The following is a 22,819-nucleotide window of genomic DNA, read 5'->3' as shown; positions in this document are numbered from 1 at the left end:
GTCTTTTCTCCAAGCCATGATCACAGCTTGCGTTTGTGCGGGAACGTGAGTTCTCTTCCGTCTCTCTTGACATGAAGATTTTCTTTCTTTGCCTTCTACGTCTGCCAAAGAGACTGTCATATGAGTGTGAGTCTTAAAATGGAAATCTACTGAGAATGACCATAAAGAATTTTGTTTTGTTATATAATTTTTTTCCATTTTATATTCTTATTTGACGCTGACAGTTTTGTCATCATGGCAGTCTATCATTCTTTCTGTGCCACGGCCACAATTGTGAAACATCTGCACACTGAATTTATTTCAGGAACAAGACTTTTTTGGTTCATCCGCTCACCCTATGTTTAAAAGACAAATAAAAAGTCGATTGTCATCCGTGCCTCAGCATTAATGGCAAAAATCTCATGTAGTGAAAGTCTGAATTTTTATTCAGAACTACTAGCTGCAAATGTGCCTATATTCTAGTTTACCTGTAATTCAATGTCAACATAGTCATGCCCTCTTCTTTTTCCAGGTCACTAGTTAACTATGTTTAAGTATGAATAATTTCTGGTTGCATTTATATGTTAATTTTCTTTTACTTAATTCTGACTTCTCACAAACAAAAGAAAGATATGGCTTTGAACTAAAGAGCACGCTGGGGGATCGAGTTTTGTTCGTATTCTTTTAAAGTCTTCAGCTGCATACTACTGTGGAGTGCTATGTCAAGTGCAACAAAGAGGTGGTCATGCAATCAGCTTGAACAAAGACTTCATTCCCTGTGTTATTGAAAGCAATATGAGGGGATAACCTTTTTGTGGAGGTTTTTATTTACACCATTCAGTCACTCTTTTTCTTTGCATGGGCAGCTGTTGCCACAACATAAGAGACTGATGCATAATTTTACTCCTGACAACTGAGGAAACGTAGGAAAAATAAAAAGTAGAAGGAGAAAAGATGGATGGCCTTAAAACATTGTATATACATACGATTAAAGCGTGGAGGTGGAGCGTAAGATCTAAAGGGCAAAAGGCTTTGGGGCTTGAGCGAAAAGCTAGCTCAGCAGGAAACTGATTATGCCACCAAAGGGATCCACTTTGCAAATCTACCATGTACAAACTCAAACAAAGGAGCATGGCAGCATGCAGGCAACTGAAAGTGAGGGTGGGGGTCTGACCCTTGCTGTTTTTTAGAGTCACTGGCACTTTTATGACCATGCTAATAAAGTGCTTTTGGGACAGCGCACCTCCCACGCCTCTGCCTGTGCACACACACCAAGAACAGGTTGACTGGGCTTTAGGACCTGTGTTTCTGGACACATAGATCAATATGCTTCCTTAGGGTTATATTTAAGATGGTGCTGTGTAGTATACTCGATCACAAGGAGTAGGGAGGGACCCTAAGATGGCCATTAACGGATTTGGATTGAGGTCTATGAAAGGGCTGACACGGCTCAAAGGGACCCCTAAATTACTGCTGCAAATCAAACCTGCCTTGAACACGTCACAATGTAAGCTGGCTATTCAGTATCTTCCCATACAATGTTCCCTCCCCTTTTCAGTCGCTTGTTAATTCAAGGTGCAGTTACTGATTATTCAGGCCACATCTTTTCACCCTTGATTCTCTGTGCCCTCGCTGCTGGAAATGCAAATCTGGAGCGTGACAAACGACGTAGGGCCGTCTCTGACACATTCAAGCCCCCGGCGTCCCCATGTCACTCCCCAGCTTACCACCTCCAGCGCCATAGTAATTACCCTTGTTGGATCGCTACGCCTAATCGTACTTGATTTTAGGATGCACTGCCATTCTCTCCACTTGTTAGCCCCTCACACTACTTGGTTCTGATAGAGTACACCGATAATACTTGGGGAATGAGACACACTCATACATACATCAGATGTTCTATTAGTTAATCTTTGCATGAGGATGTTTTGTATATATCTATTACAGTGGAGGGATTAATTATAGGCAGCACAAAAATCACCTTTAAATTAATCAGTTGTGATCTGAGCACACCAGTATTAGAGGAACTTGATTTATAAACAATGAATAAATAAATAAATAAATTGTATAAAAGAATAATTAATAGATTCAGAGTCTATAAAAATGAGCCCCTTAAAGAGCAAGAGTAGGGGTGTGTGCAAGTGGCTTCCAATTTGTTCTCAGTTTGTTTCAGTAATGAGATCCAGGCCGTCTTTTCCAATGGATGAGATAATTAACTCCTGGGGACAGACTGCTTGGTTTTATAGCACATGGAGAGAGATCTTTACAGCCCAGGCAGAGCATGGTTGCATTAATTGTAGCGTGATACATTTTGACTAATATATTATATCAAAATGGGCAACTGATAGGGGATGTGTTTAAAGAAATCGTGAGGATGGGGTCAGTATAATAATAAAAAGAAGAGAATGATGTTTTAAGGATAACGAAGCACACAACGTTAAGCTGTGTGCTAATGTTTCTGGTATGGCATGATCTCTAATATTGAAGATGTGTTTTAGGTTTTCCTTTGTAGGTAAGCCCTATCATCGAGATGGCGTCATTAGACGTTGATGGTCAAAGATCAAACATTAGGTCGCTACAGATTAATGTATTTTCTGAATGAAATATTCCTTAAATCTGCCCCAAATATTCACTTGCACTCAGGGATGAACTGATTAGATCTTGGTGGTCAGTAGTCAAGGCCACTGTGATGTTATGCCCATCCCATTTGTGAATGGAATATCTTTGGAAAGGTATTTGGAATTTTGTCCAAATTGGACACAATTATTCACTTTGATTTAAAGATAAACTGCCTAGATCTGCCATGGCCAAAGTTTCAGCTACTAAAATCCTCATAAAGGGTTATGGACAATAACTCAGAAATACAGATTCTAATTATGACAATATTCTAAACCCTTTCTAATAAAATAAGTGAATATAATACATGTGTAAAAGGTTAGCTTCACTGAAGTGTCACATTGTTTTGGAAGAAAAAGACAGTCAGTCTCACAACACAGTGACCTTGCTTTTAGCGAGCAATGCCTGTTTTGGCCTTTTTTCTGTTCTTGGAAACCTCTTACTCAGTGTGTGGTGACAGCAGCAGCGCTAGCATGAGTCAGGTCAGGCTAATTTCCGTTGCTGTAACCTGCCCTGTCCTTTGGAATGTGCACCATAATGGTTTCCACCAATTGTCTATTCTCCACAGCTCATTGCTTTATTAAATTTGAGCCTCTTATTCCTTTTCACTTTGAAACACTCTTAAATGCATCTTCTTCGTGTGACATGTAACTCAGCTGTGACAATTTACAACTTTTCTCTTTGTTTCTTGTTTTCTTTTACAGAAACATGTGAAAAACCTTGTGAAGCTTGACCTGCAAGATAGCCTTCAGCAACACAAAGGCAAAGGTCTCCTCCACGTATTCATTACATCCATTCTCTCAACTCCCTTAGCGATTTCCTTCCAGGCCTGTTAAACATGGAGGGCCAGCAAGCATTTCGCAGAACTTTATCACTTAACCCTAAAGTGGGACCAATGGCTGCTCTACTAGGCTTCTGGCTCATAGTAATACCTGCTTTATCCAATGGGCAGACTTTTACTAGTTTCCACCCTGAACGTCGGGACTGGGTATTCAACCACCTGACAGTTCACCAAACCACAGGCGCTTTGTATATTGGAGCAGTCAACCGTGTGTACAAGCTCTCAGGCAACCTGACTCTTCTAGTCTCCCATGACACAGGCCCAGAGGATGACAACAAGGCGTGCTACCCTCCTCTGATTGTCCAGCCTTGTTCTGAGCCCCTTGTCTCAACCAACAATGTCAACAAGCTTCTCTTAATTGATTATTCCCAAAACCGGTTGCTGGCCTGTGGCAGCCTGTACCAGGGAGTTTGTAAACTCCTCAGATTGGATGACCTCTTTATCTTAGTGGAGCCTTCCCACAAGAAAGAACACTACCTCTCTAGTGTAAACCAGACTGGGACTATGTATGGGGTCATTGTGCCTTCGCAGGGCCAGGATGGGACCCTGTTTATTGGCACGGCGGTAGATGGCAAACAGGACTACTTTCCTACAATCTCCAGTCGAAAGTTGCCCCGTGACCCAGAATCCTCTGCTATGCTTGACTATGAATTGCACACAGATTTTGTGTCCTCCCTCATAAAGATACCATCAGACACACTGGCACTGGTCTCTCACTTTGACATCTACTATGTTTACGGCTTTGCCAGCGGCAGCTTTGTTTACTTCCTGACTGTTCAGCCCGAGACACCAGAAAACAGCATGTCGTCAAGCGGATCCGGCAGTGACCTGTTCTACACTTCTCGCATTGTTCGCCTCTGCAAAGATGACCCCAAGTTCCACTCCTATGTTTCCCTGCCTATTGGCTGTGTGAAGAGCGGTGTTGAGTACCGGCTACTGCAGGCTGCCTACCTTGGCAAGCCAGGACGTGTTCTCGCTGCATCACTCAATATCAGTGCCCACGATGATGTGCTCTTCACCATCTTCTCTAAGGGCCAGAAGCAGTTCCATCGCCCACCAGATGACTCAGCGCTCTGCGTCTTCACCATTCGTGACATCAATGCACGAATTAAGGAGCGCCTGCAGTCCTGCTACCAGGGAGAAGGAAACCTGGAACTTAATTGGCTGCTTGGGAAGGATGTGCAGTGCACCAAAGCGGTGAGTTATACTAAATGGATGACAAACACTTCATGCTTTACATGCACCCATCCACAGATCTCCAGATCATCCAGAGTGTGAAAGGGAGAACAATTGAAATAACCCTCTTCCATATGGTAACAATGTGAAAGAGGATTTGAAAAACTTGAAACGCTTGTCATTGGGAAATATTATTGGGATAGTATAGGAAATAATGTAAGGACACTGATAAATTGGCGAATAATTACTTGCACATTTCTGTTTTGCACATTCGTGTTTAGATGAATCAATTTATACTTTTTTTTCCTTTTAAATTCTTTGAGCTTCAAGTAGCTGAAAACCAAAAAAGAGCTATTCATTTATATAATAAGGTCTGAAATTTTTATAAATTGAGCAACTTCTACATTTAGATTCTTTCTGAAATATGCTGGTAAACAGTGAAGGGAATTACTAAGTCCTCTCAGTGAACCAGAAAAACACAGCAAGTTGTGCAAGCGTATGCTGGTTTATTTATTTATATATATATTTTTAAAGGCAATCACCCAGAAATGCTTTTGAATGCCTAGTATTGCATACTATTTTACAAATGACTCTTCTACTGCACTCAATTATTTCAAATTGTTTTGTAGCTTTGATATCAGAAAATATCCACTTTCAAGTACATTTCAATAAGAGATATTCATAAATTAGAGAGGATTTATTTTTCTTGGCAACCATCAAAGTGATAACATTCTCCTCGAGCACAACACAAGTAAACACACTCCCCTTCTAGAAAAATAAAGTGTGTGTGTGTGTGGTGGGGGGTGTCGCTCAAGTTACTCTGCTTCTGATGTTGGCATAATGTAGATCACACAGCAGACTATTCCTTCTGAAATCCCCAATTATGCTATAATACAAGGCCATGTATCCGTTACATGTTGTCACGTACAATTAAGGTTTCGCTCGTTCCCAGGAGGCCACAGTCCTCTGTGCTTTCATTCTTTAATTGCAAATAGGACTTTAAGAATATTAAGAATTAATGACTGGCTAAGTGTGCATGTGTGCTGTATATCTGTGTGTGCATAGGAGACACTTTTAATACTGGGTGTACAAGCAGTATGTGAAGTGTGGGGTTTAATGATATCCCTATCCTTCACTATGATGAGAACCGCACTGATCAGCTTCTTTTGTTGCTAACCCCCCCGGGGAACTCAGTTGACCACTGCTATTAAAATCAGTAAATTCCCCATTAGCACAATGTCAGAGGTGATTGTCAGGAGGAGGGAGACATTATCTCAAACTAGCTGTTGGACTTTATTAGCTCTGCTGAGAAGGCGGAATAAGATGTTGTAAGATGCAGAGTTGGCAGAAGAAGGGGAAATAGTGGTATAAACTGAATACACTGGGAGCCTTTTAAACTGTTGGAGCTCCATTTGGAATATTTTTCTAGTTTCCCAGAAGATTGCCCAATCATGTATGTGCATGTTTATAGTTGCTAGTTTTTATCTGCAAAGCTGCACCCCCCCTTCATTCTTTAGGCATTTATTTCCAGTAATGCATTACACTGCACCAAGCATTGTATATTTAGCCGCAGTCACATATAAAACGCAGTCCTTAAGACCAAGACTGGCTACTAAATCCATAGTACAATGTGGATTATAAAGACAGATGTCAGTGCATGTGGAACTCATATAACCTGTCCCAAATACATTTAACACCCAGATATGTCAAACATGCTGACATTGTGTGCTTGATGTTAAATCCTCAACTTAAGTAGTGTGACTACTTTCAAGTACACATACTGTATGCTTCACATCTTTCTTTTTTTTTTCTCTTAAGTATGTTCCTATGTGACTCTGTGTGGTATTTTTTAGTGTTTGACATCCATCACAATGTGAGGTTCTTCAAGGTTAGACCAACCCAAGTGTATTTTAGCTAACTGTTAACTGTACCTTTCTTGGTTTCTGAGTAAATTACACATGCAGCTTCAGTACCTCTCGTCTGGTCTGTTGTAAACAGCAGGTAGCCAGCGAGCTCAAAGCAGAGAACTTTAATTATACCCCCAGCTCTCATTCTTGCAGACATTTTACTGTGTTCAGTTACATGCAGGCCAAGGCTGAGGCTGGGAATGGAACTGAGGCTGAGCCAGGGGATTCAGATACAGCAGCCAATCAAAGATTTATCACCCAGCCATCCAGCCTTCTGCCATCTGGAGATTCACACCATCTCTGTAGTCAATCCCATGGAGTAGAGCCATGATGGGATTCTTTCTGTATCACACTGTGTGTGTGTTTGTGTGTCCATGTGTCACACTATCCTCCAGTCTTGCTTTTTTTGCTCATGCCCTTAGAACTAATTAACCACTTGTGAAAGCGAAGTGGGACTGGAGTTGATAAATTTGATATACTCTGAGAGGAAAAATCTCTGAGAGCACATATCCTGTCACATCTAAACAGGGTAGCAGCTATTTTCTCAGCAGAAAATTAATATGATTTCATGTTGTGAGATGTTCAATAAGGATTAATCGCATATGTTTAATTTAGGTCTCATATAATTTGTCTCTTGAAACAATGGTATAGAAAACTACATTTCTGCACTACTCGTGAGATTTGTTGTAAGTCAGCAGTAAAAACACAATGAAACAAAAAAATCTGCAAGAAGGTGAACAAGAAAGCTCAACCACATGGACTCCAGGGGGATTTGAGCTGTCTGCCAAGTCTACTAAGCATACATCATCTGAACAATCTAGATATAATCAGAACCAAATGGTTAGGAGCCCAACAGACCATATGTGGAATAGCTGCATGATTTTCAGGGAGTATATATTGATAAGCCGATGTCTGGAACTCACGGCTGTTCCTCAAGATAGCTGCTAGCTTTCCCATCTGATTCATACCGTCTATGTCATCAACTTGTGTTTAAGAGAAGCCTAGAACAATTGCATACAGTACATTTGATGTTATCACCACATGAGACATGAAAATGTTAACTCACCAGATTGTTTTTTTTCTTTTTAAATACCGCAGTAGTACTCCATAGCACTCTGTGCTATTTTGGGCAAAGGGAATAAAAGGAAATGCCACAAAGTGAGGGGCGTGAGGATACAAGCGGAGGCGATTATTCCCCTTCAGCGTTATTGCTCTGTTCATGAAAATATATGTAGAAAGGTTGTACAGCCACTGTGTGAGAGACAGAGCTGCCTTCCACACATTCTCAACACAGTCTGCTTAGACCATTCTGACAGTGAAAAAGACAGAAGCAGGGATAGAAAGGAGACGGATGAGAAATGTGAGAGTAAGAAAACTAATGAGTAGGGGCTGTAAAAAGGGGATATATATTTAGAATTTGAATAAGATAGAGTTTGTGAGCAAGGGACTATGGGATATACACATGTAATGCTTGCCTGGCCATTTCACTTTAGCCTGCATGGCACATTGAGGCCAATGATACTTGGTGACTGTCAGCTGACCTGATTCAACACCAGAGAGATCACTGTCTTACTTCTTATTCACCTCCTCCTCATTGCCTGTATTTTCATATCTTGAAAGAACAAGAAGTTTTCATTCTAAGCAGCTGTCTTAAGGCCCAAATTTTCCTTAAGAGCTGAATTTAAATTCACTGAGAATTCACTATAGCAGTTGTTTTCTAGTGAATAAGTAAATGTTATTAGTGCTTCTTTGGTTACATGCACATTTCTATGTTGCATAGTTATCACGCATTGTGCTCGCTAATGCCCACTGTTATCGTGCAATATGTGTATTTCTGCTGTGATGTTGTGATAGGCCAGGGTAATGAGCCACAGTGAGAGCAAGGTGGAGCTCAGTCGGGTGGAGCTGATACATATTCTTTCTGGTGTGCCCGAAAGAAAAACGTTTGTCTGGCTAAGAGACTCACGTGAGCAATTCCTCCTCACTCTGACCTTCCTCTTTCCCTCAGGCTCACCTCTCTCATCTGCCCATCTCAAACACTCTCTAACACTGCCACTATTTCCACAACTTTGGCCATCACCCTCGTGTTTCAGTCTGTCACCTTCATCTTTGGTCCTTACTGAGCTGTCTTGTTTTATAATGCTCTGTATCTCAGCCTCTCTTTACTGCTGTTGCCTCATCCTGTAAGTCTGTCTTTCTCTGGTGTATTTTTTTTCACTTCCTATTCCTACAATTCAATTCACTTTAATTACATTTTATTTATATAGGGCCAAATCACAACAATAGTTGCCTCAAGGCACTTACAGTATGTTTAATTTTAAGGAATTCTTTGCTTTATGTCACATATTACCCTGATAATCATGATCACCATTTTTTAAACATTCTTGTTATTAATTTGTAATTCATAACCTTTTTTTCTTCTGTCTTTAGCCCGTGCCCATTGATGACTCCTTCTGTGGTCTGGACATCAACCAGCCACTTGGCGGCTCTCAACTAGTGACTGGCCACACTCTCTACACTGAGACTCGGGACCGTATGACTTCTGTGACCTCTTATGTCTACAATGGCTACTGTGTAGCTTTTGTGGGTACCAAGAGTGGACGCCTGAAGAAGGTGAGTACCAACTCCCTTCCTCTTCTCATCCAGCAGTTAAAGGTCTCATGTATAAGTTCTCTGCTTGTGTTATTACTGTGATACATAGGGAGTTATACTGCTCAATAGTCCAGAGGGGACTGACACTGTGAAGTGGTCCTATTTCTGTGTAGATGGATGTTGGTCACAAGGAAACATAGCTGCTTAATATTTAATCCCAGCTGTCAAAGTGTCAGGGAGGTGTAATGGCAACAGCTAGCTCACTGTAGTGGTCATTACCAGTTCCTTGTTAAATGAGCTCTAGTGTTGCACTGTTAAGTATCCTGCACTGAACCATTAATTTTAATAGGCACCTTTCTGCTTTGGCCCACTGAGAGCCAAGGGAAAGAGCCAGCCCATGCACTGAAATTCCTAGTCTTGGTGAGAGAATACAAAGGCTACAGAGGGTTAAGGGCTCCTGGCCAGTTAATAATAATAGATTTCACACCCTAGCTGCAAGAAACATGGTATTCCTGTGGATTTATATTTCACTGGGAAATCTACACCACAGCTACACCGTAATGGCAAATCCCTCTGAGACCTTACATTGTAACTTACGGTGCATCTCCATAGAAATGTGTCTACAAGTCTCATCAATGCAACTCATAACTATTCGCTGCAGTTGTTGAATTTTCAGTGAGAGAATAAGAATCATGATCTCAATATAAGAAATAATAATCATAGCATCAATAAAAGGATTTACACATGTTGGCAAATTCCTAGAGGAGGATGGGGGAAACTATTGGAATGGACATGAGAGAATGTGCAAAGAAGTGAAAAACATTCAGGAACAGAAGAAAGAAATTTTAATTGTTTCTGCTGGTTGGCACCACATGTAAAACACTGGGAGACAACTGCGTGGTAATTAACGTGTAATGTCACATGCATTAGTATAAATGTCAGCAATGATGTTGGCCACTTATGTAGGTTACATTACCGGCTCAGAAGTCTAAATCAGGCATGAGATTAAACTTTTGACTAGCTGGAATAAATAGTGCAGAGGAGAAGTGCTGTTAAGTGCCGCTCTGGGTTTGATTGTCAGTCAGACACATCTATGATTTATTGATTGTTTTCAAACAGCTCTTGCACTGTTGTGTGACACTGACATTCCCCCAAACAGCTGATTAGCTATATATATTTTTATAAAAAGTATATGTTACACCAATGTAATGCATATAGGTTTAATATACAGACTCTCAGCTTTAACTTAAACATAAATAGTGTACTACTAACCACTAAACAATTGTAAGTGTTGCTATACACAGTCCCCCATTCTCAGGCGCCAAAATGTAGTTACCTGTCTGGTAATATTGTGTGATATAGCCTACTATATGTATGCATGGCTTTGGTTGAAATTTGAGTTTTCGGGTAGGCCTATCATAGTTGTCCTTTGTCTCGTGTCCAGACTGCAATTAGACAGCTAGTTGAAGGATATTGATAGATTTATTGACCTTGCTTCTCTCATTGGGCTGACTGTCTCAGTGTCATTCCGAGATCACAAATGTCAGGAGTGGAACATAAATGTCAGTGTCGTGGGTTATTTTGGTCTTCATTTTTCCATTATTACCGTAAATCAATTTACTAATCAGGCTGTTGTGTAGAGAATATTAATTTGACTTAACCACCAGTTTGAGCTTTAAATAATGTCAACTTTTTTTTAACCTTTTCATCTGTTTCAATTATTTGCAACAGAGGAGTGTTTTCCCCACTCTGTTGCTTGCATATGGTGTGTGTTTGCCTGTTTCTTTCCACACTCTTGTCTGTACCTGCCGCTCGCAATCACCCATTTCCCTCTGCTATGTCCTTAGTCTGTTTCAAAATCCATGCAAAATAGCCTTCTGTGCATCTGTGTGACTACATACAGAGGCGTGACTGTAACCACAGTAACGCTAAGGTGGGGCAGGAATTAATCAGGATATGAGAAGCGCACCTAGACAAAAGGTACCACGGTCCAGTGGTCAGAATATAAAAAAAGCAAGCAGTCACCCACAGAGAATGATCCCATGACACACAGAATATGGTTTCACTAACAGAGCACATTAGAAAGTTCAAATGATGTGTTGTCTTAATATTTATGATTATAATAATCTTCTTACTATGAGGTGGCTGAAGTGAGAAAATAGTGGAAAAAGTTTAACTCTGTTAAAATATTCTCAGTAATGTGAATGAACTCAGCACGAGATTATATTAAGTGTAGAAATCAAAATGTCTGCCATAATGAAATATTAATTGTATATTTCTGTGACATTCCCAAAACTTAAATTGCATTTTGCGTTGTTAACTCAGGTTTTTACTGCTAAATAAAAGGTTGTGTTTTAGTGTGGTCTTGCTGTCAAAGTAAGTTTGGAGGACTTTACTTGAACCTAATTTGCTTTTGATCGCGTGAGAATATATGCACTCTTCTGCTGTGCAGAAATTTGCAAGCAGATGTGCTGTTGGATAGTGAAACGTGATGATTTGCATGAACGCAAATGATCAACAATGTACAAGCTCTGACTGCTGGGAGAATGACAGAGAATTGGGATTCCCCTGTAGCAATTTGCAGCAGCTTAAAAAAAGCTGTTTTCATGTATAATGACTAATTAGTAATTAAGAATAATCAGTCTGTCCGAAGTATGCATTGTTTACACTGAATGTTATTCAACACCCTGGCTATCCCCTCCACCCCACCCTTCTCCCAGCCTGCCCTGCCATGCCGTGGCACAGGGAGGGCAGAGGGATTGGGTGACCTAAAGAGTATGAGCTACAGTTTCCTCTGCAGAGGGATGATAAGCTCCTACAGAGTTGCATGAGACACCTACATGGAGTAGGATGCTGGAGGCTTCCTGCAGATCTGAGCATGACACAGCTAGGGTGACAAGATTTGTTGCTTTGCTGGTGATACAGTGCTATACCTCCAGCTCTTTCATGCATCCAAGAAAGACAGATAGATGGGGAAAGGGAGGGGTGTGGTGCATAGGGATGCACGATTACAGGATGTGAGTGTGAGCCACGATGAGCAAAAAATAGGAAACAGAGTAGCAGGAATAGGCATCTTTAGAAGAAGAAGCAAGAAGGTACTAGGGGAGGGAGGAAGAGACTGTCGAAATGTGAATTTTGTGCCGCCAAAGAAACCAGGGCTGCACCACTGCTTGTAATTGGATTGGCTCCCTTCCCAAAGAATACCCCCTCCCCATCCTTCCACTCAATGCTTCCCCATTCAATCCCACTCCTCCTTCCCTCCCTCCATTTCCCTCCTGCTTTCCCTGCAGATCAGCTCCCGTATATGCTGCTGTTTCCTTGGCTTTGCGGGAACATGGCAAAGCATGAGGGATGATGTTGGTGGATATCGCTGCCTGTGGCAGGCTTTTGTAGGGGATTGATTGAGGAAGAGGGGTTAAGAGGGTGGGGGAGTAAGCAGACACCAAAGTAAGAAAAATGCATATATAGTGTGGCACACTGCAGGAAACAATAACACTACACAGGAGTCTCATACAGTGCTGCAGCAAAAAATATTCTGTCGTGATGTTAACAGAGTGTGAAGTCATTGCATTTTGCTGAGAGATGTGGGAACAAATGGGCATCTCATATACTTTATGAACTTAGAGAATTTCACTGCAAGCATAGACTAACACATGCATAAGCTGTGTGGTTGAATGTGTTGTGAGACTTCCATAAATTGGGTGTGGACTTCTGGGTGGTGTTCTTGAAGGCAGTGATTGATGGTGGAGGCCAGTAGGTGTTCACCTCAGCAGAAAGCTGTAGAAGACGCCCAGTACACCAACCCTTATGAATGTGTTTTAGCGATTGGAAAAACATTATTTATCCCAGTCAAAGCTATCATTACAGATCTTCTAGTGAGGTGGTAGTCCTGCTCTTAAGTTAATGTATTATTTAAATTCTAGAGCAAGATGTAAAGTAATTGTGTCCAGTCTGCATATTATCCACATCAGCCTCTATCATCTATGTTATCACGCTTATGTACACAGAAACCAAAGATGGCTCTGTGGGTGAACTTTATAAAGATAGGCAATCTGCTATGCAATTGGACACACATTACCCAAGAATTGCATCATCCAAGTTAAAACTGACTGTGTGTGGTTCACTTTTTGCTGGGGAGGAGGCATATCCCATATGGGGACTGGGATTGGTGGGAATCAACGATGGCATTGTGGAGCAGAGGAGCTGCGGAAAGCATTGCCTTTGATATAGATGGGGATGGAGGGCACTGCTGCACATGTAAAATTAGATGTTGAAAGAAGCCAGAACAAAAAATGAATGGGAAAGTTAAAGCATGTTCAGCAGAGGGGCATTCACGATTCCCATCTTAATTGGAATCAGTTCACAGACAATGAGAAGAAACATCCTCTATCCCTGTTTTTCTCACAAGCTCAACAGAGTTGTTGAACCTGGGACCATAGGGATACATTCCCAAATGGTAGGCTCCCATGTATTCTAAATCCTGCAAAACTATTAAGATCCAAACAGGCTTTGTGATTACATTATGAAAAGGTAACTGAGTCATGAAGGATTGGCATAATCTGTATAGCTATTGTACTGTACACTTTACAAACAGCAATTATCTTAGTAAATGTCGGCTAGTTTACCCTTCAGTGTTTTGGTTTGGATTAGGCGAACAAAAACCAAAAATGGAAAAGTTTGTTGTTGTTTTTTTTCTGTCATGCCCTGATGAATAATGGGGTAATTGGTTTGGATAATATGTTTTGTAGCTAAAAGAGGCAACTTAAAAGGGTGGTTCAGGTGTTTAACTGGACAAATGTCCTGTAGATCTGGTTAACGTAGCAGAGTGTGCGCAGCTTACTCACATGGCTCCCACAGTAGCCTGAAGAACAGCAGGGTTGTGTGTGTTGTGTAGACAGTGATGTTGGGGGGGGGGGGGGGGTCACTGAGGGGAACAGCTGATCACAGGGCATAAAGTATTCCAGACTTAAAAGGCTTGTAAATGCAAGCAGCTGCTACTACAGGGTCCTGGTGGACAAGTGACCATCCTCCCTCCAACCCCACTCTCGCCCTTCTATGCTGTGGTTACCCCGAACAGAGAGGGTGATTTTGCAATGAACCTCTGTGAATTATTTCTTGGATTTGTTGCTCTGAGAAAGAATACGATCAGAGCAACTTGGGTGTCTGGCCTGTCAGCCAAGAGGTTGCTCACCTGTCTTTGTGTGGCCTGGCTTTGCCTGGCATGGATTTTTATGTGAAATTGATGGATTAGCTCAGCAAATTTACTCACTGCTTTCCAACCCTTGACTTTTGTTTTCACTGTAGCCCGGCTATGTTGTCTAAATAGTAATGCACAAGGATACTGGGGCAGTAATGAAGGAGAGAAAGAAAGTAGAACAGGTGGAAAAACTGAGTCGGTGAAATAATAATAGACACAAAGATGAACATCTAGAGTAAAAGAGGGAGAGAAGCACTAAATATCATTGAGGATGATGTCCATAGCAACAGCTGAAAGGAGGCCCATCCTGTTCCCCCAGGGGTACAAATTATTTTGAAAACAGAAGTGAGCCATCCTGTCACCTGCATCCCTTAAAACGCGCTAACACAGAGTGACTATGTGGAAATATGAAACCTAACCTCTTTTTATGGAAAATGTTCAGTTGTTGTTCATAATTGCAAAAACGAATTCCAAAAACCTAAAAACACAGAAAATTAATATTTTTAACGGCTTTATTATATATCTTTGTAGTCCCTACACAACATAAATTAACCTCACAATACAATACAATACAAAGAAATACAATTACAAGTGAAAAGAACTGTCACAATCGCCACCAGGTAGAACTTATTTCCAGTCATCATAGTCAGTAATTGCTATTTCTCACTGAATGCTTTATATAATAACAATTGCATCACTTAGATTGAATAGTGTGTTCTACTTAATCCCAGACTGAACAAATAATTGCATTCCATTGTTAAATTATTGTTTGTTTTGCCTTGTGTGGTTAAAATTAAATGGAAAAACATCACACGAAATACACCTATTTATGGAGCAACTGACATTTTAGATAAAAAGTGGCATGTATGAGCGATTCTTTAACTGATATTACAGCTGTGTTATGCACCTATTACAACCATCTTTGTGGGTCTCTCTCTCCTTGATTGCTGGCAATCTTTTTGATCACTATCAATACAGCCTCAGTTTCCCTACTAGAAACAGCTGAGCGCTTGGCATACCCTCTAGAAATCACTGTTGCTGGTCAAATAATTTTTTTCCTCCCAGCACAATTTCCAGCACATCCACAGAGAGGCTGGATCAAACCAACACAATATCCAAAACTGCGAACAGAGGCAAATTTAATTTGTGTAGCTTTTGTGTGTGGTACCTGAGAGACTATCTTTTTTTACAATTTCAAAAAAAAGAAAAAAAGTACAGTAAAGCTCTGTCTTGTGGAATTAAACTGTCTGATCAACAGCAGGATATGGGGGGGAAGGAACTTCAGCCAGGACTGAAGAAGTCCTCTGTTGGGTGGTTATTGAGACTATAAAACTACTTTCATTGGCATGTTAAATCTGGAAGAATCATATTTTTTGTATTCTGTTTATTTTAAATGATATATTTGTGTACAGGCTTTGTATCTTTGGGTGTAAAGATGGTTGCCATAAATGTTTAATTACCACAACCATCTCTCTAGTCCAGCTCAACCCCAGCTTGTTTATGGATTTTTGGACTGGCAGGATGCCTGTGTGACCTTTTCGATCCTGGCCTCTACTTGCTCCTGCCCAGTCTGTTACCCTGAGCCAGATAAAGAGGTGGCCAGCGGCATCCCCAGCCAGCAGGAGCAGGCTGTGCCTTTCATGGCTCTCTTTAGAGCACAAGCTTCTCTATCTGCCAGACCTGGTCGAGGCTTCCCTAAACACTTCACTGTTAAAAGGCCAGCAGAAGACCAAGAGCCCCTGCTGTTCCATTCATCTGAGCTTTATATCTCTTTTTTTCTTTGTCTGCCTGATTTACTCACTTTCTGTCAGTCGTTCCGTCTCATTCCCCCTGTCTTTTCATAGCAGTGAGTTAAATGTAGCCAGGTCAGTCAGCTTGGTTTCTGCTCAGTTTTTTTCTCTTCCCTCTCATGTCTCGCTTTCTACCCCATTCTCTGTCTCAGTCTCTAACTCTTTCTGCCACTCTATTTTTCCTCCTTTTTGCTGCTCAGACTTTTACAATGACACAGCCTACCCTGCAGTGATCTCATTAATCACATTCAAACAGCTCTATGTTGCTTTCTCTCCTTCCATGTGTCTCCCTCTCCTTTCACTTCCTCTAATTGCCTGCTCTTTTCTCTGCCAGTGTTTCGAAGGAAGTGTTTTTCATTATCTAACAACAGGAGACAAATACTCATGCAGTGCATACATTTTACAACAGATGAATTTTATACATGTAGGCTTTATTTAGCCTAAAGGTATTCATTCACCTATGCCAAAATGTCATCCGAATCCCGAAAGAGACAAAGTCTGATTCACACATGTCCCTAAATGTGTTGTGCACTACTTATTTATTCATTTACCTTTGTCTGAACAGAACTTTTTTTGTGGGACCTTTCATTAGCAATGCATTTTATTACTATTATTTAGGAGACAAATATTCCCCGTAGAGTGTGTCCCATAATTGGACTAACTTCACAAGTGAGATTAATTAACCCATTGTTGATTAGAGCCACTTTTCACTGGAGATTGTCTAAAGAAAAAGCCTTGCAGTAATCTAGCTTCTTCAGCATGTTTTCCTATTGATTAGGCTTCAAATTGTGTTAATGGCGGAGTTATGTAGCTTGAACTTTTTGTTATGTTTAAAAACTCTCACTTTTAAACTTTTGTTTGCATGGAGAGCTGTAAGTGAAGTCTGTGTCATTGCTTTGTGTGACTTTTATTAATGTGTGAAGCCATTGTGGTGTTAGGATTAAGAAGCCACATCAAACGCAGATCCGTGTCTTCCAGGATACACAGAAAGGTAAACAAGTTGGGAAAAAGCTGAATGTTCTCTTCATTTCTAATGAATATTGTATTTTCCAAAATTTCCAGCCAATTGAATTTGTAATATAAAACGCACAAAAATACTGTATGTTCAGAACATGAGGGCGCGTTGGGAGGCAGCTTATCCCAGCCTATCAGTTTTAGCTGTTTAGTCTGCTGCTAGTGTAGGCACCACAGGGAGAACATTTGAAATTCATAGAAATAGTTATCAGTTTTTGCTATTGATCTGTTACTCTGGAAATGGTATAGTATGGGTGTAAGCCTTATTTATTTATTTTCTTTTTGCCTGAGGTATGAATTTCTGAGATGAAATGTCTTCCAATCCACCAATCAAAGAGGAAAAATTTCTCTCAGCTGAATGAACTTTAAGTATTCAGCACTTGACTTGTGTCCCTTCTGCAGCAAGTGTGAAATGGAACACAGTTCTGTTTTCTTCTTCATTTTCTCCACTGACCTTGCTGAAATAGACAGGCAGAAAAGGACGGCTAGCTAAAGAGTAAACATCTTTAGGACAGAATGGCGAAAAAAAATAGAGAAAATAGATTAGCAAGCAACATCTGTCAAAGTGGATGACTGGCTCAGTGCCAGGCTTTATTGATTTGCTTTACAAAGCACTTGAATGGGCCAGATAACTGTGATTAGCCAATTCATTACTGCTGGCTCTTAGAGTGGTCCAAAATTAGATAAAAGGAGGAATAGGAAGGACAGAGGGGGATAAGAGCAAACTTGTACTTTGTAAACTTGAACAGAAACTCCAGCAGTGACCCACTATAGAGGGAATCTTTTTGAAGTTCGTGGTGAATTTTCCATATTTTACATGCATCTTAATGATCGTCCTCATTAGAAGCAGTTAGAAAATTTAAAAAAGAAAAGAAAGCCATGCCTTGTTTATGTGTTTGATATCATGCATAATCATTCCAGATTACACAAGCAATGAAAACAACATTCCTCTCATCTATTTTGCAAATGTGTACTTCCATTTCAATAAGCTTATAGTGCCAATAGATCTTATAAATGACAATTGTTTGGGCTTTGATGATATACTAAACCGTTGTCTATGCTGAGACAAACTGAGTGTGACAACTACTAATGTTTCTGTCTGATAGTGAGACAGCTTTACTGCTTCTACTTCATACAAGACAGCAGCAGCTATCAGTTCCTTTAGAGTTAGGCTTGTCCTGGTGACAGCATTGTTTAATGCATTTCTGTGATCACACAATGTTTACAGGAAGCTTTAATGGGCGCTACACAAATCATTTCTTTGATACATGCTTTTAGTCATTGAATAGTCATCTGCTTATCATACATTATGGATGTTATGACAATAAAAATTGGGGATTGTAGTAATGTGCCTCATTCTTTCTTGTTGTGACATTAAATACCACAGCTGTCCGGTTTCCCATTGAGGTTTTGCCTCTTGGTTAAATGTCTGACAGTGAAGGATTGAGGCAAGCAGACCCTTATCGTTCACCCTTATTTTCCTTTCGCAATGATTTCCTTTTTACATTTTATTTTCTGTGCACGGTGTAACTCCCAGAGTTCTCTGTCTTTACTCACTCTTGCCCTCACACTTTTCATCTCTCTTCCTTACAACAAGGCTGTCAAGTAACTGCACCTAGCCATCAGCCTAATGAACAGTGATACAGTACTAATAGCATGTGATAATATTTCAAGCCACTGGTAATCTCCGCTCACTCAGCCTGCTCATCACTTCTGAGACACACACTCACACCTATACACGCACTCACACAGGGCATCTCTTTTCTTGACAACTGTATGTCAGATCTTGGCCTCATGCTGTCATGAAAAAGAGCTGTCAGCCGAGACTCCCTCTTAATAGTCCAGCTGTCCAGCAAAGAAAAGTACAGTCTTAATGCAAGCGGACATTTCTTTCTGCATAGCTTGTAACACTTTGTACCAGAGCGTCCATTCAAACGTCTTTTTCTTCTGTTTTAAAGACCCTGTTATCCATGTATCTATTTTTATATTACTCCATTATATCATACATTTTTCCACTCAAAAATCATAGATGAATTACTAATTTATGTCCCTAAATATTAATGAGTGTACAATGTACAACACTTTTAATATTTTAATTTCAGAGAGCAGACCACTTGAGCACAATGCTTTATAGTCACATAAAGATCATATAGAGTATTAGATGCTAGAAACATTAATTGAGAATGTACTTTAGAATGAAGAGAAATGAAGAGAAACTCTAAGCTATGTGAAATGTGTGAAATGTCAGAATGCGTCTGTGGTTAGATTGCTTGACAGGTTCATTGTACAATGGAAGGAATGGAGAAAAGGTGCAGAGCTGCACATAATAACTGTGACCCAGACAAAACTGAATACGAGGGCATATATGTGGTTTTTGAAAAGCACCTGTACTTCCAGAAAACCCATGGCAGGCCACTGAGAGAGCATGAACAAGGTCACGATATCAAAGAACTTAGCAGGAGCTAGAGGCCTCAGCCAGCCATAGGTCAGCTCAGCTACTGCTGTTATTCATTAAACACTAATGGTTAGCGGTTGGGAAAACATTATCTGGGCCTCTGGTAACTTGACTAATGCAAAGGGTCAGGGTCGGAGCCAGGGGTGAGGCATCCCAATGTGTGGTGACATGGGCCCACTGTGTCAGACTGGATTATTGGTCGAGGCACAGACATGATAATTTGATGGAATCACAACACAGCCTCAAACTACTGACGTTCCTAATTTTCACTCTGTTTAAAAGGGCAGTTAAATATTTCTGTTTTGGTGTAATTGGTAGCCACAGTGTGGTGCTGCCACAAGCAGCTGTTTGCTCAGTGGGGTGCATGGATAGAGGTGGTGTGTCTCGTGTTTGTGTGCTTGTGCGTTTGAGCTGTATTAGTTGGCTGTGGCAATGAATCAGTTCGGTTTGTGTCATGTTTGGGCGTTGTAGGGCAAGCATTTTGTCAGCATCATTTGCATGTTGCGTCTCTGAGGTATTGTGCCTTTTAGTCTACAAACTGTTTAATTTTAATACGTGCCATAACATAAGTGGTTCCAAGTTTGTTTACTGTGTGTTTTATAAGGTGTACACATGTTGATAATATTATTTAGTCAGGTGCACATAGAGGTTTTACGCAGTTATTTGTATGTGGGAGGTGTGCGAAAACTCCCTTGATCATACATTCAAAGACACTTGGTTTCACTCTATTTCAAGAGTGTTTCATCACATGAAAACGAATGCAGACACACACACACACACACACGCAGACACACACAGTGGGGAAAGAGGAGGGGGTTGCCCTCTAACTGATTAGGAAACGAGAAACACTTGTGTCATGAGTTTTCACCCTAATAAGTCCAGATTGTTGCAGCTGGGTGAACATTTGGTTGCAGGTATGCTGTGTTTGGGCTGCAAGCTGGATTAGAGGAGAGGGGAGAGGAGGGAGGGAGGGAGGCGACTGTTGGGTTGGAAGGTGTGTTAGATCAGATGACTGTGTCGTTCTCCCCAGGATCATCAGCTGAAAGGGAATAGGACGGTGTTTGGGTTACACCATGCTGGTAGTGATGTCCTCTTTGAATAAGACACACTTGAACAAAGTACAGCTGATCAGATTAGTGTGGCTGATCAGGCTTCTCAGCAGGTTGTTGGCTCCCACTGTCTGAACATCTTGAGTAAGAAATGTTGTTAATTCTAAACACAATGAAGAACAAAGAGAGTAGATTAAAGGGATATAGCAAGAATTTTTGCTGTTGTGTTGCAAATTCGTGTGCGATCAGTAGAGCTCTAGCGGTTAACATTGTAAACATCTATTTGTTCAAGGTTTTTGTTTTTTTGTTTTTTTTCCACATGCAATTTTCTCAAGGGCAAAAATACTCTTTCTGACATTAGAGAAAAATTCTACAATGATCTATGGGACTCGGGCTGAAACAATGGTAGTAGGATGAATTTTACCGTTCCACTTGTGCTGGGCTGTATTGTTAACTGTGCTCTTGTTACAAGGAGGAAATTGTTTCTGTTTTGGAGACCTGATGCATCTCTCTTCAAAGACTGAAAATCATTGAAACAACATCAGAGGAGCAGCAAACAAAGAATATCACACAATAGGCAGCATCTTAGTTTCACTCTCCATTTCTTTTCGATTTATTTTTTTCATATTCTGCTGCTGTGTACTGCTATCCACTTTTATTTTTTTCCTCAAAGTCCAGTCCTCATTCCTGTCTCTGCCCTCTTCTATCTGTATTTTTCATTCTCCGTGGCTTTTCACCCTTTATCCATCCAGACCAAGTCACAATCCCTTATAAGGCCAAGGGAAGCCCCATCTGGCCTCTTATTTCCCTATCAGATCTGTAGTAACAGACAGGATTTATACAGGATCAAGCCTGGAATGTGAGGCTGCCTCTCCGACGGCTATGCCACAAACCCCGCTATGCTCTCTGCTCCGAAGCACAAACCTGGTCAAGCCTCCTCTTCTTCCCTCGCTCCCTCTGCTCTTCTTGCAGCTTCTCTAGCCTCTATTTTACCCACATTTCACCAAGCTCGTCTTCCTAAATCTCTCCTTTCTGCTTTTCCTGTCTGTTTTTCTTCCCAGCTACACCTCTCATCTGCCAGTATCCTCCATTTCCAACCACGCTATCACCAAACGCTTACTCATGCTTCTCTTGTCTCGGCAGCATCTTAGCAAAGCACACATTCACGTTTGGGGACAGAAACACAGCATGCTCAAATGTTTGCTTGCTCTAAGTTTATAGCTTACGCTAAAATGGAGCCGCAGACGGCTAAACGAGAGACTAAGCCACATCTGAGACCAAGACAAAAAGAGGAATGCAGTAAAGCCAAACAGAACAACACCACAACAAACATTCTTAAAACAGACTCATAGCATCTGTGGTTAAAAGCTCTCTTTCCTTCAAAATCATCATTACAACTCTCTGTTTTTATGTCTCTTTCTATGCTTTATGCACTCTCCGAGCCTGTTCCTCATTACAATTTGATGTTACCACAGGCTTTCTTCCCCTCCCTGCCGAGCTTTAATATGTAAAGTGTCGACTTTCCTGTGTGTGTGTGTGGTTTGGTTTGTTGTCGTAGTGAGTCTGTTTCTGATTAGGCCGGCTCTCACTAAGCCTTCCCTTTACTGCCACATTTGGGCCTTGCTTGGCAGTGGAACTTTTAGTGAATCTCATCCAGACCTTAATTGTTTTAAAAGGCTGGCAGACCCGCTTTTCTCTTTGGCTCTCCATTCTCTCTTGCATCTCTGCTTCCATTCCACCACAGATTCCTTTGTTCCTCAGTTCTCTCTCTGGGTCTGACACAAATGGAGGGATATAGGGATGAGAGGGGATCTCATATAGCCTATAATGCTCATCTCCACTGGGGCTTGTATGGCTCATTAACCTACGTTAGTCTCCACATGGCTCCATTAAAGAGAGACACCTGGCTCCCAAGAGCCGAACAGGGAAAAGACAAGTCCAGTGTGCTTTACCTTCATTGGCATCCTAAACACACATAGGGAAAGGACTCATTACACAGAAGAATGACACATTCAGGACTCCCTGACCTTTGTACTCCTGCAGCACTTCCTCTTTTGTGGCTACAACCGTCATTGATTCTGACATTTTATGTATTGTCATGTCAGCTGCACTGTAATGGGATCTGTATACCACACTGAAATGATGAGATCCACATTATATACAAGAGGCTTTCCAACAAACAAATAACAAGTAGCACTGCCTC

General features: G+C 41.0%; 1 protein-coding gene across 7 annotated transcripts in view; it reads left to right on the top strand.

Moving 5' to 3' along the window:
- The window catches only part of plxna2 (plexin A2), a 260,056-nt gene that overhangs the window by 116,278 nt on the left and 120,959 nt on the right, over positions 1-22,819 (top strand). For 6 of the 7 annotated variants that reach the window (XM_082519547.1, XM_082519545.1, XM_082519544.1 and 3 more), the window contains 2 exons: positions 3,300-4,633; positions 8,950-9,132. In XM_082519547.1, the coding sequence (XP_082375673.1) occupies positions 3,434-4,633; positions 8,950-9,132 (1,383 nt within the window). In that variant the 5' untranslated portion in view covers positions 3,300-3,433. The remainder of the gene's footprint in view (positions 1-3,299; positions 4,634-8,949; positions 9,133-22,819) is intronic. The other variant, XM_082519549.1, reaches the window with a different exon arrangement.

Source organism: Aulonocara stuartgranti (assembly GCF_965226115.1).
Source record: "Aulonocara stuartgranti genome assembly, chromosome: 20".
In the NCBI taxonomy this organism is placed as follows: domain Eukaryota; kingdom Metazoa; phylum Chordata; class Actinopteri; order Cichliformes; family Cichlidae; genus Aulonocara; species Aulonocara stuartgranti.
This window is presented reverse-complemented; position numbering and strand designations above follow the sequence as displayed.